General features: G+C 36.1%; 1 protein-coding gene across 8 annotated transcripts in view; it reads left to right on the top strand.

Moving 5' to 3' along the window:
• DGKB (diacylglycerol kinase beta) overlaps positions 1-18097 on the top strand; it is a 331421-nt gene that overhangs the window by 49554 nt on the left and 263770 nt on the right. For 6 of the 8 annotated variants that reach the window (XM_086615217.1, XM_086615215.1, XM_086615214.1 and 3 more), the window contains 3 exons: positions 7022-7175; positions 11516-11656; positions 17910-17959. In XM_086615217.1, coding sequence (XP_086471343.1) covers positions 7022-7175; positions 11516-11656; positions 17910-17959 — 345 coding nt within the window. Of the gene's footprint in view, positions 1-7021; positions 7176-10026; positions 10063-11515; positions 11657-17909; positions 17960-18097 lie in introns of all 8 variants that reach the window. The other 2 variants (XM_086615212.1, XM_086615210.1) reach the window with 1 other exon arrangement.

Below are 18097 nucleotides of genomic sequence, written 5' to 3'. Positions count from 1 at the left end.
AGTCCAAATCTGGGCTTATTTCCAGCCTTCCTTCCCACCCCATACACACTTACCTAGTGGTGCCTCCTTGACTGCTGCCAGAATGGAGGAGAAGAATTAAGCAGAGATGCAGTGGGGACAGAGGTGCTAACAAGTTTAGAAGAAGGATTAATAGTCACTGTGGTTTTCCCCTATGCCTGCCTGGCTGAGATGTTACCTCCCCACATACTCCACCCTGTCTGTAAGTGGCATTGTCTCTCTCTCTCCGGATTTTTAGTTTAGACAAAATAGGTGCCATATGATATTGCCTTTTGCAGCTACTACTTTGTATATCCACATAGCTAGTGTTGGTTTAGTTTTATATACTCATATTCTACCATATCTATGACACTGTAATTGAGTTCCTTGAGTAACTGGTTTTTATTATCTTATTCCAATAATATTACTATGAGGCTAATTCTTGGCCTAATTATTTCTCTTTCATCCTTGTTCTTAAAGGGCCATTTGAGGGAAGGAATTTTCTTCAAAGTAATGAGAATTGGCAAAGCAAATCCTAATTGTTTCTGTTTGTAGCTTACTTATAAAGTGAAGGATGCCATAAGCTTCAGAAGAATATTTCCACCACAACACATTGGTTGGGTATGAGTTCTTTAACAAGATGAATTCATCTGAAACTGAAGATCTGGGCAAATCTGTCTGTATTTGATTAGTCAGACATCACAACAGGAATGTTCTCATGGTAGTTGGAAATACGATTAATCTGTCTTGTTTCGCTGTTATAAAAACTACTGCTATTCTTAAAGTAATAGTGAGTTATTTGCACTGATAGAGCTTTTTGTATATAATCTGTTCATGGCATTAACATTAAAAAAAAAACTGTTAAGTGTTTTGAACTAATGCATATTTGCCCAAATTTAGCTGTGAAATACATGCAGCATGTGAGATGGCATGTTGCAGTCCCAGAGACACTAAATGATCTCTCTGAAAAATCTATAATTGCTGTTTGCTGCTTTGTTTAATAAACAGTACTGTATATAATGGTATGTATACATGAATATTTCTTCATATGTATGCAATACATAAATTTCTTCTGTTTTTTTTTTTTAGCATAAGCTTAGATCCGAGATGTGTTACTTCCACACCTTAGCGATGTCTTTCTCTGTAAATCTGTTGTGTTATGTAGTTGGATGCAGTGGGGCAAATCTAGAACCTTCTTTCTGTGGTCAATCATTTAGAACTCATTATAAACTTTGGTCTATGTCTTCTTTTTCAGTTTGTTCTATGATATGTTTGGGAGGACCTTACAGAAAAAGAATACTTATGGATTAAATTCTTATCAGCAGTTTAGTGCTGAGATTAATTTTGAAATTTTCTGTATGGTTAATTAAATGTTATAGATTGTCTCTGACAATTTATTGTGTAAAAAAATGCATATTTTAAATTTAGCTTTCAGAAAAGCTAAAAAATATTTAACGTTTGACACATTTTATTTGCTAAAAAGAATTTGAAAATTCAAATTGTGCAGTTTTGCTTCTGCCTTCTGTCTTGTCTTTCCTTTTCTCCAAGGTGGATGTATACCTTGTGTTTTAATTTCAGGTAATTGGAAACATTGATAAAATCTATACATGGGAAATGGTAGTAATAAGAACTACTTCTAAAAATAGTAGTAAAATTAATTTTATATGAATGTTACGTTTTAAATTAGCTGAAACTTGATGGTGTTTTTGAATGTGTACTTCTCTGGGCTTACATCAAAATGTTTCAGTACCAAATGAACTTTTATTACCCAATAATATAGAAGATTATAAAGATTTTTAAAGTCTTATTTTGTAAATTTTATTTTTTTAAGACATAAGAAAAGAAGCTCCAGTAGACTTGGTGAATCAGTTGTTTAACATATAAAAAGAGGAATCCAGTTATATATGGTTAATATAAAACCACCTACCTTTCTGTGACCTACAGGCAAGGCATTTGGTACCTTTTTTATTTGAATCAAAGCTAAAACAGCACAGATTTTTATTCTTTTTTCCTCCTCTTCTCTCGTCAGAAGATTTAGGCCAAATGATTTGAAAGTTCTTTCATGTTCCTCTGAGTAACTATTGGTTGCTTTAACCATGTCCTTATATATCTCCCCATTGTTTTGAATGTTTTCCTGAGATCTCTAAACTTATGATCATAATCTCCCTATGCCCTGATAGTTTCCTGTGAAATGGAATGAATGAATTCATGTGCCAGATTAATTATAGTCAGTTTGGTACATCCTTTCACTCTCTCATCCCCTCACTTGGGAAACGTAGTGGAAAATGCTTTCTGAAATGCTAAATCCTTCTTTCTCAGGTTCATTTGAATTCAACTGGAGCTCCTGGAATCTAAGCAACTGTTGAAAATTAAGCAATTAGCCTGCATGCTTAAGAAAACAACATCCACCATTATGGCTATGTATTATTCTGATATTATTGGTCTGAACTGTTTAATTAATGTTTGTGAATTTATTAACAGAAAAAAACATTTTCAAATTGTGCCAAAATTTGTTGAACTTTTCGTCTGAGAAATTCTGATACGACAGTGAGATTTAAAAGGAACAGATTGTGTTTTATATAGCAGAATGACCATGATCCATGTTAGCGTGGAAGATTAATGTCCTCTGCTTTCTTTTTTTTGTCTTTTGGTTTCTAAAACATTGTGTGGCTCCTTTGAAAAGTAACTGGGTTTGGGGAGAAATGCTAGTGATTAGAAGATGCTTACTGAAGCAGCTTCATATTTTAGAAGGGTAAAACTCCATAAGGAAAGAAAAAAAACTATATAATTACAGAATAGAGAAATGCTCATAATATTGTGGGTTGTTCTCTCTTCTGTGAAAGTTATTTTAAGTTAAGCTGAGCAAATGTTTTGCATCTTTAAGTGTTCTGTTCTAAATGAACCATACTCAATACTAAAACGATCTACTTGGTGATAATACTCTAACACCTATAAGTCTTCTACAGTTGTCCTCACAGGATTTCTTTTAAGAAATTATTCCATTTTTCTGCAGTTATGTAATAGCTTATGTATATTGTAGTGAGAGAGAGATGATAGAGAAAGCACTGGAAGCAATTTGAAGTGAACCTTTTTTTGGAAGCTCACCCCTTTTTCATTGAAAAGCTAGATGGATAATCTAAACTAGTCCTAGATCTGCTGTAGTCTAGCTCAGTTCTGTTGTTTACTGTATATACGTTTACAAAAACAAATTTCCAGAAATGACTGCATTACTTTAGAGATCAGTTCTAATATGATAATCTGCACCAAGTAAGTTAGGTCCTCTTCACAGAATCACAGAATGTTAGGGATTGGAAGGGACCTCAAAGGATCATCTAGTCCAATCCCCCTGCCTGAGCAGGACCACCTAGATCAGATCACACAAGAACGCGTCCAGGCGGGTTTTGAACATCTCCAGAGAAGGAGACTCCACAACCTCTCTGGGCAGCCTGTTCCAGTGTTCTGTTACCCTTACTGGGAAGAAGTTCTTCCTCATGTTTAAGCGGAACCTCCTATGTTCCAGCTTATATCCATTTCCCCTTGTCCTATCATTGGATGCCAGTGAGAAGAGCCTGTCTCCATCCTCATGACAGTCACCCTTTACATATTTATAAACGTTAATGAGGTCCCCCCTGAGTGTCCTCTTCTCCAAGCTAAAGAGACCCAGTTCCCTCAGCCTTTCTTCAGAAGGGAGATGCTCCACTCCCTGAATCATCTTTGTGGCTCTTGAAAATGTTTTTCAGCTATGGAGTGTTAGAATCACAGATTTTGTGTGTTTTTTCATATAGGCAAGAACCGAATCATAGGGCTCTATGTATAAATCTCCTTTAGACAGGAATGTTCTTGCACATTCTCTTGATACAGCATTTGGTTTTACATCTGCATTTTGGGCTATTATAAACATTTCTGATGTGTATTAAAGTCACTTACCAGCTCTTAACTAACTTTCAGTATCATTAGAAAGCTTTTGGATATGCAACATCAGAACTCTGGCTGCATGAATGTTGCTGCTTCCCTGGGGCAATGCAGTTCACAGAGCATGCGAGAAGAGAGGATCAAGCCCTTCCAGCTGAAGAAGTCTGACTACAGAACAACCAACCACTTTCTTTTTTCATTTGCAGAGCACTTTCATCAGTGGCATTCAGGGTGTCAAATATAATAAATGGACATGGCAGCCAAGTTATGTATTACTTTGGTATCTGTTGTCTTTCCTGACCAGAAAATATAAGGCAGTTTGGAACTGGTCAAAACCAGGACAACTTACTTTGGAGGACACTGGAGTAAATGATAATCTGACTGTCTTTAGAAAAGACTTAAAAGTTTGAACGTCTTTGGGAAAAAGAGTCTTCAGGAAGAAAGCAACACATTATTTTAAACCTTATTTATCAATCCATGTCTCTACCCAGCCCTGATTCTGAGCCTATAAATGGCAAAAAATGTAGCATTAGGGATTAAGTTATTGCTGGTTGCTTGGTGGAGCAATATCACTCAGGCAGCAGTTTAAAAATCTAAGAGAGCTGTAAACTCAACGAATATTTTCAGCAGTATATGCATAAAATCCACAGACAAAGTAAATATAAAAGAGCTTTATGTAGTACAGAGATATTTTATATGTTGCTCCATAAACCTTAACTTAAACAGGACTGTAATTTGTTTTTCTGTTTTCCTTTTTCATTTGGTTATTCCTCTTTGTATGTAATTTAGTGAAATAGCTAACACGCATTTAATTTGTGAACAATCTAACAACACAATTTCACATTGTTAAGGTTAGTTGATTTAGTGATTAATGTATTTGTTGTGCTTGCAGATAAAAAATACATTTATATAGTGTAAACTAGTGACTGTTTTACTTGGATGCTGATACAAATCCTTTTGCCATTGTGGTTTCATAGTCTATAAACTATGAATTAAATGTCAGTGACTTTACTATTGAGGAAAAATATGAAGTTTGTAGCATGAGTGAAATGGTGTATGATTTTCTAAACTAGAAGAGAGTGGCTGAAACTATATGATGAGACAAAGATAGTTAGTCCATGTCCAAGTTGATTATTTGCATTTTATGCCCAGCTTGAGCCTTGTGGAGGCAATTTTATTTCAGTGTCTGCTCTTTCTGTGTTCAATAGGTAAGAGTTTTATTGGTTTCTCTGAACTTCTTTCTCAAATGAGGTGTTCTGGATTAGAAGCTCAGCACAGACACCCTCTTGCCAAGTTTGCATTCCTAATAATAATGACTTGCACAAGATCAGTGAAATTTTGCAATCTGTGTTGTTGGTCTCTTGTAAGGACAGTGATACACATTTAAAACATTTCCCTGGGGCAGTTAGGTCTTGGCATTAATGGAAAACACCTTATTTCATGTGAACATAAAATTTCTACATCTCATAAATATATTTAAAAAAAAATAGACGGCATGGGGAGAGAAATCAATGCTGCAAAGTGTTGAAATGATATTAAAGTCCTTGTAAAAATTATTTATACTGTGACTCAGATTCCAGAGTCAGTGAGGCACCTTGAAAATTTAGTTTCAATATTCCTTTTCTGGCATAGTTTCAAGCTGATTTCTTGCTAGTCTTTTCCTTCTTAATGCTGCATTCACTGTGCTGAACTAAAGGAGTTGCACTAGAGTTTTCTATGGAGAAATGGAGTATTCCTGAAGCATGAGGAAATTTCTCCAAGTCGATTTTTGTGGTATAATGTGGCTTTATCCCTTAATTATTTAGTGGTGAAAAGTTGCTGTCCCATTTGATCTAGAAACAAAGACAGCAACACTATGTTTTACATATTAATGGTTGATAAGCTGTTTTAAAATCACATGTAACTGAGTAGCATCATTGATAAGTATGTAGTTATGTCACGGTTACTGAGATAAAACTGAAATTGTTTAAAGTTCTCTCAGTATGTTTTGCGATGCCTTTATCTTTAGTGGTTCTATATTAGCAGGATAAAATGGGACCGCAATGCTTTACATTGCTGTGACCTCATTGCAGTGTACACCTTCCTCGAGGGGAGCAGTGAAGGAGGAGATGCTCATCTCCTCTTTTCTTGTGACCAGTATACAGGACATGAGGAAATAGAATGAAGCTGTGTCAGGGGAAGTTCAGATTGGGCATTAGGAAAACTTTCTTCACTGAGAAGGTGGTTGGTCATTGGAACAGGCTCCCCAGGGAAATGACCACAGCACAAAGCCTGTCCACAGTTCAAGGAGCATCTGGACAATGTTCTTAGTCGTATGGTTTAGCTTTAGGTAGCCCTTCAAGGAGCAGGGAGTTGGACTCAATGATTCTTATGAGTCCTTTCCAACTTGAGATATTCTATGATTCATTTTATTGCTTAAAACAGACAATGCAGTCTTCAGGAGAAATCATCAATGAAGTTTCATTAATCAGCTCTTACCTTACTGGAAAAAGCAAAACCAAATTAAACTAAGTGACAAATGTTTCAAACAACAACTTTTTTTCCCCTGTAAGTAATGGTGCATGTCTCAGCACTCTCATTTGACTTAAGACAGGGAGATTAGTTTCTCTGACAACTACCAGCAAAATGTGTTGCCACCTAGGAAATGACCGAAGGCCTTCAATTCCCTGAGTTGAACATCCAGAAATCTCCTGCTTGTTGTCTACCTGATTATGAGAAAAGCTGAAACTTGCTAGGTACATCCCTGTGAGTTCCATAAGTGCCTTTGGTTGCAGTTTTGTATGTGCTGCTAGGCCATATTTTAATCAAGAAACTAGAGAGCATGGAACTTAGTTTTGGGGTCCTGATACAAGTGCTCTGAATTTACTCCGGCCTGTCTTACACTGTAGTCTGGGCTATTATAGCAATACTGAGAGTCTGCAAAGTAGTACTTAATTCAATAATCAGTCACTTTCAAGAATAGGTATGCCAGACTATATCTTCAGAAGTCAGTATTTTCAAAGACAGTCTAAAGTTTTTGGTAACAGAATATTATTTGATGGATTAGTATAAAAGTTTTTGCAAAACGAAGAATTCAAAATACTTTTTTTTTTTCCCCCCCCTCCCACTCTAGACAATTGATTTAGAGGGTTTCAAGCTGTTCATGAAGACTTTTCTGGAGGCAGAGTTACCAGATGATTTCATTGAGCATCTTTTTACATCATTTAGCAACAAAATCTCTCACTGCAGCCCGTTAATAAAAAACAAACCCCAGCATCTTTCTGGAGGTAAGTAATAAAATCACAGTAATATAAGAGCTGGAGGTTCCCTCCCTCTGCTATTTTACTTCTAATGGCTATAAATATATGGAATTCTAAACTATATACCTTTTTTTTTTTCTGATATTTGTCAAATTGGAGGAACTAACTCAATCATGAACAAAGAAATACTGTGAAAAGAAATTGAAATTAAATGGTTTGGTCTTTTTAATTCACAATAATGATGCAGCTGAGACACCAAGTGGACAGTCTTTGTCACGTTAATCCTGATCAGATTGCTATGGTTACGTGATCTTTCTGCCTACTCTACTGTATAAACACTTTGAAACCTTCAGAGCTTCATGCAGGAGGCTTCTGCTGTTGCTCTACAGTTTCTGTGTCCAGTTACTACTGCTTCTCTTAATTGTCTAGATGTGATACTGCTATTAGTAATCCTACATACTTATCAACTGCTGATACTTTAAATGTCCTGTAAGTGTTAGCAGTATTTATTTTCCCAATGTAAGGATCTTCTTTAATGCAGTTTGAAATTTTCATGCTAAACGGACATTTTTATTAAAGTGATTTTAAGTTCAGAGGACATGAGACGTTAAAGTACTTCTATGCAAAATAGAGTTAAAAACTGACAACTTAATGAAATTTTTTATAAAACTTTTAAAGAAAATTTGCAGAAGAAATCTAAGGTTACCATCCTAACTTGAAACATTTGGTTTAGCACTTTAGCAATTTGGGAACTCTATCCAGTAGCTAGAAGCAGAAGCTAGACTAATTTAATGAAATAAATTGCATGTTTTGAACAGTTGGGATAATCAAGCTCTGAGAGCAAGTAACCAAATGGTTTGATGAGTGCTTAATTGCTTGAACTCTTTATATGAACATTTGCAACTGTGTCTTCCATTTGCAACTCATCCAGAAGTTGTAAATTTGGTACAAGTGCTACTAGCTGAAATGTTGGCTTTTCTTGCAGATCTCAAGTACTAGATTTCCATAGGTGCCTCAGTGTACAATACTAATTATAGGATTCAGATATCACCCATTGAGTCTGACCTGCTTTTTCTTTTAGTCCATGCCATTCTCAAGTACGTTAAATAGATGGATTTTGGTTATTTTTCTTTATTTAAGTTTGCAGTACCTGTTATTTCCACTTCTTATGTTTCCTGGCAAAAAGCACTAAACAAACAAACAAAACCCTATTACAATATTATCTTCTATTATATTATAATGATATATATAATGATCATTAACTGTAATTAGACTTAACAAAAAACCACTTTTTTCTACTAGCAATACTTGCTTACCACATCAAGGGTATGATTCTTCATATAAGTTCTTTTTTCATTTGAATTGAATTCTTCAGATATCTTTTTTTTTATTCTTTCTAATCAGATCTACGATGGACACGTTTCATTCCACAGATATCTGAAGCGTAGACAGTATATTTCCATCTTCTTGGGCTTTTGTTGTTAGACTGGTTCCATGTACAGAGCAGTAGGCTTAGTAGACTATGGTGTAATCAGTTGCGTGGAGTATTCAAAACCTTTGGTTGCTAATTACAGCTCTGATAATGAGTTACTCATTGGTTTGGGTGAGTCATTTAGATGCCCTTAAAGATGCTTTGCAATAGAATCTTTAAGGGCATGTCTAAATATATTCTTTACTGTATGCTGCAGGGTATATTTTGGTTGTAATAAATTTTCAGCTTTGCACTTTTTTCAACTATGAATATAGATTCTGTTGGCTATAAAGTCTCAGCAGCACAATTTCATTTCCACTTTCATTACTTTTACTTTTTCATTGAAGTTTTCATCACGTTTTCATCAATGAGTAGCAGCAGCATAAACATGTACTGTACCAGCCACCAAAAATAGTAATCTTTTACACTTAACACTTTTTGCCTGATAACTCCAATAGCAGCTGTAATTTAGTGGTGCATATTTCTTTAATATGCTGTGGTTTTACATATATTGTCTGACTACTGTTTTTTCAAAAAAATCATATTTTATCATTCTGGTGTTATATTTCTATGGTTTTGACACTTCATATCTAGAAATGATAACAGCTGGTTTTAGATCATTGCCAGATTTACAGCTAAATTCTGCCTAGTATAGGCCATACTCAGCTTTCTTCATTTTCACTATAATTCTCTCTGATAGATTTTATTCTTATGTGTGGCAAAAAAAAAAAGTAGTAATAGTAATATTATTCATCATTAATCATGGTTGTTATTATTGTGGTTTAAACTGTATGCTGTTTCTTACTCTGAATTACCTCCTAAAATTTTTTCTCCTTCATTCACTTATTCTAGTTTGGAATTAGTTTTTATCTTTTTCTGTTAGTAAAGACTTTAGAAATAAGATTATGTGAGACCAGACTAGTAGTCTTCTGTATGTATTTAGTGTAATGCTAGAAGGACTGTTTGATAAATTGTTATATCCAAGCATATTCAGAGAGACAATTCAGTTCATCTCATGCAAGAGTTATTTGTGCTTGCAAATATACTGTTCATATTGTGATTCAATTGCATGAGATTTAAACTAGATATTAAATCTTCATAATTTGTAGCATTTAAGAGGCAAAAGTGTGCATTAATACATTTTGATGTGCAAATGAAAATTACAGAAACCTTTGGTTTAGGCTATACAGTAATTTTTAAATGTTACCAATAGCAAAAAATCCTGCCCATACTGGGAAATAAATTTGTCAGAAACATTTGACATTCTTCTGGAAAATGGAGAGGTACATGAGAGCTAGAGAAGATCACAAGGAAAGTAGCAGGGTTCATAAATCACTCTGGTATGTGTCTGTTTCTTACTTAATGCCTCTTGATCCACTCATGTCTGTTTATAAATTGTATTTTCAGTTAAGATGTCTGAAGAGAGATGGAAACAGATGCCAGGTAAGCAGCAGCACTGAAAGTCATCTGTAAGTCCGCACATTGCAGCCACCCCTCTCCCACCTCTGCTTGAGGAATAATACTTTAACCTGTACCTTGCAGCTGGTGATAAGCTAAAAGATACCTTAAGATTTGTATGTCTTTTCATTTATGTTTCAAGACTATACATTTTTGAGATGAGTTAGTGGAAGGTTTATAATACTTTTTATTCTCTAAGATTCTTGTAAGACTGGAATGTGAACTATTTGCATAAATTGTGTGATTAAAGCTAGCATCTTAATTCATTAACATTTTATAATGTCTTTGTTTTAAGGGCACTTAACTGACACACAAACTCATTTAGTAGAACATCGCCCTGTTAAATCTTTTTATTCATTTAAATATTCACTTTCAGTGTTTATTGTCTGCCTGAAACCATGAACATGAACTTAATTCAAAGCTACATTTTCTGCATTCCAACTTGCTTTTATTTACTGAATTATTTTTTTTAACGTGTACCTCAATAGACCTGTGAAAACATCTTCAGATTGTAATAAAAGTTTTTCAAGATAAAAATAGGGGGGAAAAGTCCCCACCAGAATTCTGTTTCCATTTGCTACAGTAATTAAGTTGTCCAAGAAAAAGGGATGAGGAAATTATGTATGCAGGTTATGTTTGCAATGACGAATCTGTTCTGAATTAATTATAGAAAATATTTAAGAACAGTAAATCCTTTTGAAAGTTTCATCTTTAGCATCACTAAAGTCAGTGAGAAATGAAACAAACTTGTAAAGAAAGTTTTATTACTGCTTTCTCTGTGTTCTCCTGTCCTTCCCCCTTTTTTTCTCTATATTTGTTGGTCCTGCAGATTCCAGTAATATCATCAGGACTAGTCATAGTAGTATTCTCTTGAAACAAAAAGGTTGGCAATGTTGAAACTTGTATTCCAAGTAATACACTGGAACTGCTCTTAATACAAAGTTTGAGCAATTATTATGACTATTATTTAAATTCTGTGTTTATTTTCCTAGTATTCTGTGGCCAAGACTTCCGTGTTCTAAGTATGTGTTGCTCTGATACACATCTGGCTGTGGTTTTGGAAGGACTACACACTTAGGTATTATCAGAGTTTTCTTTGACTCTAAAACATCTTCAATTAGTGTAGTCATTCAGTTTCGTTGTAGTCAAATGTCTTCAGATCAACACAAATGAAAAAAGAGTTATGCCATTCCCATAATTGATTTTTTTTCAATAATTTGCTTTATCCATATAATATTTTAAAACCTCACTATCATTTTAGTTCTTCCTTTGCTGGATAAACTATGAACATGAATTGTTTAAAACTTCACATTTATATTTAAATTAAGAAGTCATCTGAGATTCACATAAAATGAAGATGCACATATGGAAGAGTTATGTTTTCATTTTCTGCTTATACAATATGTTAAGAGTAACAAAGGCTATGTGTTATTTCCAGGTCTGAGACTTAACAAAGGCACCTCTACAGCCCGACCTCCTACTCCTGCTAACTTAGATTTACCAGACATGATCCAGCTGAAAGATATTGTTTGCTATTTGTCACTGCTAGAAAGAGGAAGACCTGAAGACAAGTTAGAGTGTATGTCCTTTTTTTTTTAAAAAAATAGTTAATTTGATATATTTATTTCAATAAGTAATCAAAAATTCTGTTTCTAAATGTTTAGAGTTAAAAACTCAGTTTTGAGTAGAACCATTTATAAAAATATGGTTCGAGATGACCATTATTTCAGAGATGATTTTGTGTTCTTGCTAATAGTATTAATTTGATGAAATTTTAACTAAATACTTTCTATCTAGCACATGCTAAGATGGAGGGTAAGGATCAAACATTCTGCAGTTAAAATAATCCTTTCTGTACTATCATCTCTAGATTAGTATCAGATCTAAGAATAGCAAATGAAATATACTGATGATACTTAGAGGTATACAGAAGTGGTGAATAATGTGTAGAAAACAATCTAATTCAAATGAAGAATAGTTGTTAATATAGGCTGTGGGCTCTGCAGTATTAGTGAATACAGAAGAGCCAAGAATGATCTAAATCTGCAGCGCTGTTTGAATGAGTGTTTGACAATGGAAGTTAGAAATTACTTGATTTTTTTACTTAGGGGCTTTATTCATTAAAGCCCAACACCCTTACCTGTTCAAAAACTGAGAGTTTGATCTGTGAATCGGAGAAATAAAAGAGAAAGACATGAGGAGAAATAAAGAAACTGTGTGTTTCCCCATTATGCAATTTTAGAAGCCAGTTTTCCAGATAGATACATTCAGTCTAATGATATAGTCCTTACTGAGACCAAATATACTTTGGTATACATAGCTTGTCTGTCTATAAAAGAACTGTGGGATCAGTCTCTAATATTATATGGAAAGTAAATACTCAGTATGATAGGAAGTGCAAAGTGTAGGCTGCTTTCGCCAGAACGAGGATTTCATTACAAAGTTACATGACCACGTGGTGTTGAAGTATCTTGATGTTTCATTACTTGTAGTTAGCTTACAATGACAGCTTTGTACTGTAAGATCACTGATACCTTTGCCTCAGCAAAGATTATAAGGAGCTGTCCCTGAATTTGTTAATACCAGTTTGGTATCATGTGATTAGAACGTGAGGATATATATGTGAATGTGTGTTCAGAACAAAAGCAGAGGACAACTAAGATCCTAGGGTTGAATTCAACTTACAATATAAAATCTGTTTCATGGCAGCAAGTTATGCAAGCCTGAAGAGCTCTAGGTACAAATCATACCATAAAACAGAGGTCAATTGCCTCCCCTGGTGTCAGGAATTAGTACAATGAATGGGGGAAGAGAGAGGAGCAGATGATGATTTTAGTGTAGGAGATGTTCCATGAACTGCAGCAGGAACTGCATAGTCAAAAGACCTATGATCCATATGATTTAGGAGTGAGAGAGCCTGATCTAATAAATATATGGTACTTTTTTGTGTGTATTCAAGAACATTTGCCTTTACTACATATAATTAAGAATGTCATTATTATATAGGTGTATTTTCTACTTTATCATACAGAGTTGAGATATACCAGTACTGTCACTTTTAGTGTCTAAATTTTGGCTTGTACTGTATCATTATTGTGCAGTATTCCCTGTTGATTTTAGTTGAATTGTCCTTATAAATTAATGGTATAATTTAACTCTTCATCTGAAATAATTTCATAGCAATAGGTCCTGTGACTGTAAGGTAAATTATAAATCAGTAGCAGTGAATTGAAAAAAGAAAGGATGACTTTTTCCAGAGTTGCCAACATTAATACTAATCTCAAATCATGATTTTTTTTCTGTTGACAAAAAATGGAAATACTTTGAATCATGGAAGTACTCTGAATCATGGCTGAGAGTTTGGAAGCTTGATTTGTGATAAGCAGAACATTCAAGCGGTGCTTTCAAATAAAATCTGATATAAGCTGGAGGATTTTTTAAGATAAAATACTAAGATAAAAAGAGGAAATAGTGTTTACATTTTGGATCTATATGATCTATGGGTTTTCATAAATCTACAAATATTCCAGTAAATAAATGGATTCTCTAACCTATTAACAGTATATTTCTAGAGGTTTTAACCAAACCACCTGCTCAGCATATCTATTATTCATAAAGCCTGAATATAAAGAATATCTCAAACTTTCCTAGCAGAGATACATCGGAAGAATTTGTATGTGTTTTTTATCAGCATAACCATGGATGCCAGACATGTCTCTCTTGTGAAATGGTTGAGAGAAATGCCAGGAGGAAGCACAAAGGACATTAGACATAAATGATGTGGAGGAAGCATACAACCTCCACAGGTTCCATAGCTTTACAAACATAATATACTTACAAGTTGTGATGGTTTGATGTGGGGGGGTTCTGGTGGCAAGAGAGGAGATTTGCTCCCTGTGACCTCCCTGGTTTTGGAACCGGGTCAGACCTGGTTCTGGCCACCAGATTGGACTCCCATCCTCCTTGGGGTTGAGCCAATCGGCGCCTCTGCGAATTGCCCTATTTAAGTTGGGACAAAGGAACCAGAAAAGGTGCTTTTTCCAGGAGTGAGGAGAGAGGGAGGAGAGTGCGGCCCCCGCTCCCTGGCTCCCACGCCGGGCCAGTGCCATCTGCTGAGGATGGCGGCGGCAGAGCTGCCGGGGGAATTCAGGGAGCGCCCTGCTCCCAGGGTGCCCGGTGGGCCAAGTTCACCCGGAGAGGACTGAGATCTGAGAGAAACAGCCACACAGATACCGAGTCAGTGAAGGTGGAATGGGATGAGGTGTGCTGGAGCTGAGTTTCCCCTGCAATCGGTGACGAGATGGCAGGCGGCCCCCCTGCAGCCAGAACAGACTTGGTGGAGCAGAGACCCACTCGCAGCCTGTGGAGAAGCTGACGTCAGAGAAGAGATGCCTGGGCCTGGTCATGAAGCATGGGACGCACAACAAGATAGAGAGGCATCTAGAGTCCGTGGGACGACCCACACCGGAGTGAGTGGCTACAGCTCCCTAAGAATCCGAGACTGTGGTAAAGCCTGCACTGGAGCAATCCAATGGGGAAGGATTGCATCCTGTGGGTAGGACTCACGCTGGAGAAGTCTGTGGATTTTTCCTTGTGAGTAGAGGATCCACTGGAGCAAGGGAAAAGGGTGTCAGGACTCCTCCTCCTTTAAGAAAAGGAATGACAGTTACAACATGGGATGAACTGACCTGCACTCCCCCATTCCCTGTCCCCCCCGTGCTCCTGGGGGGGAGGTAGAGCCGGGAAGAAAAGGGAGGGACGGAGGGAAGGTGTTGTTTTTCAGATCTGGCCTTGTTTTCTCTTTATCCTCTCAAGTAACTGGTTTTTTTTCCCTTTGTCCTTTTAAGTAATCGTTAATGAATTGCTTTGCCTTGAGAAACCCGAGTCTGTTTTGCCTGGGACCATGGTTGGTGGGTGCTCTTTCTCTGTTCTTGTCTCGACCCTCAGTCCTTTTATTATTTTTTTTTTTTTCTCCTCTCCACTTCACTGCGGAAGGAATGAGAGAGCGGCTGTGTGGAGTTTAGTTGCCAGATCGGCCTAAACCACAGCACAAGTGCTCAAACTTCTCTCCACTATTATAAACAGAAGCTCTAAGAATTAGGAGCTGTGGGTTTTTTTGCCAGTTTCTCTTATCAAGACTCTCTTCAGGTTATTCTGTTTCTGTTCTTTCCGTACCAACAGAAGCTTCAAGAACGCCACACTGTTCTTTTGTATTTTTGCAGTAGCATGATTAGTTATAGTCTGTCTTTTTGCTATGCTATGCAGTTCTTGGACACTCAGGCTTCTGTGGAGAGTGACAAGCCTTACAGTTTCCAAAGTACAAGCACTGGTGAAAATAGAGAGTGCATTCAGCACTTGTTTGTGCATGTGGTTTTGAGAATGAAATCCCCAATTTCTTCTCAAAAGAAGGTAATTTTGAACTTTTGGAACTTCTGGGATGCCGTCTTTTGTCACATGCAAGATTAAAAGTCCAGAGGTTGCAGATGAAAGTAGAGCAGTGCAGCAGCTGATCTCATCTTGGTTATTTGATTTTAATACATTTTTAAGTATTTACAAATGGTATGCAGTCTAACAATAGAAATCAAGTGGTCAATCAGTGCTAGGAGGTAAGGGGATGGGAAAAGAAGTGTAAGAGGTTGATTTGGATTCTGTAGTTTGGATAAGAATTTTTGTTCAGTTGCTTTTAGAATTTTTTGTTGTTTTGTCTCCTAGAGTGTGTAAATCAGCAAGAATATGAATATTTAGCAGGGTATGAAGAGAAAAGAGATTGCGTGTCACACCAGTAGCATAGTATTTCAGAGTCTAGCCAAGAACACAGATTGAGCCTTTTCACTACCAATACATATGTAATGGGAGAGACTGTTTGCTACAAAGGTGAAAAAAATATAATTACGTTAATGTCTGTTTTTAAACGTCTGATTAGAACTATTGATTTATGTTAAAGGAAAAAAAAAGTTGTAAGCACTATTTCTCTGGAGTGGATAAAGATCAAGATGTTGCTAAAACTTGCTTACATGATAACTGTAGAACATTCTTTTCACCAGTGCATTACAATCATAGAGGAGGAGGAAGGAGAACCAAGTGATTTGAACTTCATCACTCAGTGATTCAGTAATTCACCCCTATGGAAACTGTCAATGTTTAATGGTACCTTTGCCAGATAATATTAGCTGTCATGCTCCAAGCAGCTTTGGTAGAAGGCATACTAGCAGAGATGGTACCAATCTGTGGTGGCTTTTAGCAGTAACTGTTGCTTTACTCTGAAACTTTTCTGCTATGTAATTCACAGGCAAAGAAGGATATTTTTATACGTTTTCTTAGCGTATAACTAATGATTAATGGACCTCTGTAGCTTGAAACAATGTAATACAGTAAATATCTTCAATCTTATGTTACAGCTCAGAGTAGTGTGATGTCGTGACAAAAATTGCTGAAGAGGTATAGTGCTTAGCTTTTTTCCAACAGTTAGGTGAACAACTTGGGAATAAGATGGGGGATATGTAAGGGAAGCAAATCAATCCATATAACAGTTAAATATATTTTGCTGTAAGTCAAAAATAATCAAATTATTTCTGAACTTTACTTTCGAATTGCGAAGAATTTCCTCTCACTTCTCATTATATTGTTTCCTGAAAACTTCAGTAGGCTTTAATTGCATAATTTATTGGACTGTAACAGCATTTGCTGTGGATCCAATGTGACGGGATTGTTCACTGTTGAATAGGTCATATGTTACGTTTCCAAAAGACATCTGATAAGACAGTTTGTAAGCAGGTTGCTTGGGTTTTGCTATCAGTCAAGGCATTACAGGCCTGGAACCACCTGTACATGGTCTTTCTTCTTACTCCTTAGAAAATAGATCTAGGTGGAAAAAAAAGAGCACTTTTGAATGGGATGGTGTTTAGATTTCAGAGCTGTGACAAACTGTCCCAGAAAGTAGGAACTAAGAGTGAGGTATTCATAGGCTTCTGGTTTTCATCTTCAGCATTTTGACAGTATTCAGACCAAAGCTTCAGACTTGTTTCTGCTCTGCAATCTGATGCAGTATATGATCAGCTGAGTAAGCTGCTTTCAAATATCTTGGTAATGGTGGACATACCTGCTCTTGTCACTGGAATCAAGTAATGACACAAACTTGAAAGTATATATTCTTTCTGGATATTGTCAAAATGCAGCTATTGTTGCCTGGGTAGCTCCCTGAAGTGTTGGGAATACGTTTTCAAATTGTTGAAGTAAGTCTGGTCCTGGAAGGAGGCATGCTGGCAATCCGTGACGAATGTTTGGTTTTGAATTTGGCTGATTAGATACTTCAAATAATAATGCTCTGTTTCATTTAGTTGGTCAGAAAACATTTCTAAAGTAATATTTCTATTGAATAGTGATAGCTGCAACCAAGAGAGTAGGATAGAATTGTAACTTAAGTAGGTTTATCAACACTTGCCTCGCCAATTGTGTGTTATCCCGTGTTTGGTGAGATGACAGAGAAGGACCTTTTGGTGGTACTCGCCATGAATACAGATCATCTCTAGGAGGAACTAGAATTAAGTTCACAGACCGAATTAGGTGTTGGAGTGATTATGTGGAAAAGGTGCTGGGGCACTGTCCTGCTAATATGTCTGATTGGAGACACTGTGGCAGAGTAGTTGCTGAGTGAACCACTTGCGTAGAATGAAGTGTTTGGTGGGTCTACAGTTAGAGTGATCATTGAAGGAAAAGGTTAATGTTTGTCCTTTCTTTGAAACACAGTTCTGGTTTGTTTGGGTTTTTTAGTGAAATAATGTTGTTACTATCTTTTCTAACTGAGTTTCCTTCTCTTTTTGTTTCCTTTTTAGTTATGTTTCGCTTATATGATACAGATGGAAATGGATACCTGGATAGTTCGGTAATGTTCTTTATGTATTTTAATGCATTGTAAGAGTATGTCATAATGACATACCTATGCAAAACTACATTAATGCAAATTAAGTTTATATTTATCCTGAATTAATAGAAACAGTATAAAATATAGTCAATAAAAAGT

The sequence above is a fragment of the Tauraco erythrolophus genome, chromosome 7 (genome assembly GCF_009769465.1).
Source record: "Tauraco erythrolophus isolate bTauEry1 chromosome 7, bTauEry1.pri, whole genome shotgun sequence".
Classification (NCBI taxonomy): Eukaryota; Metazoa; Chordata; class Aves; order Musophagiformes; family Musophagidae; genus Tauraco; species Tauraco erythrolophus.
The sequence above is the reverse complement of the archived record's forward strand: the minus strand, read 5'-3'. Positions and strand labels throughout refer to the sequence as shown.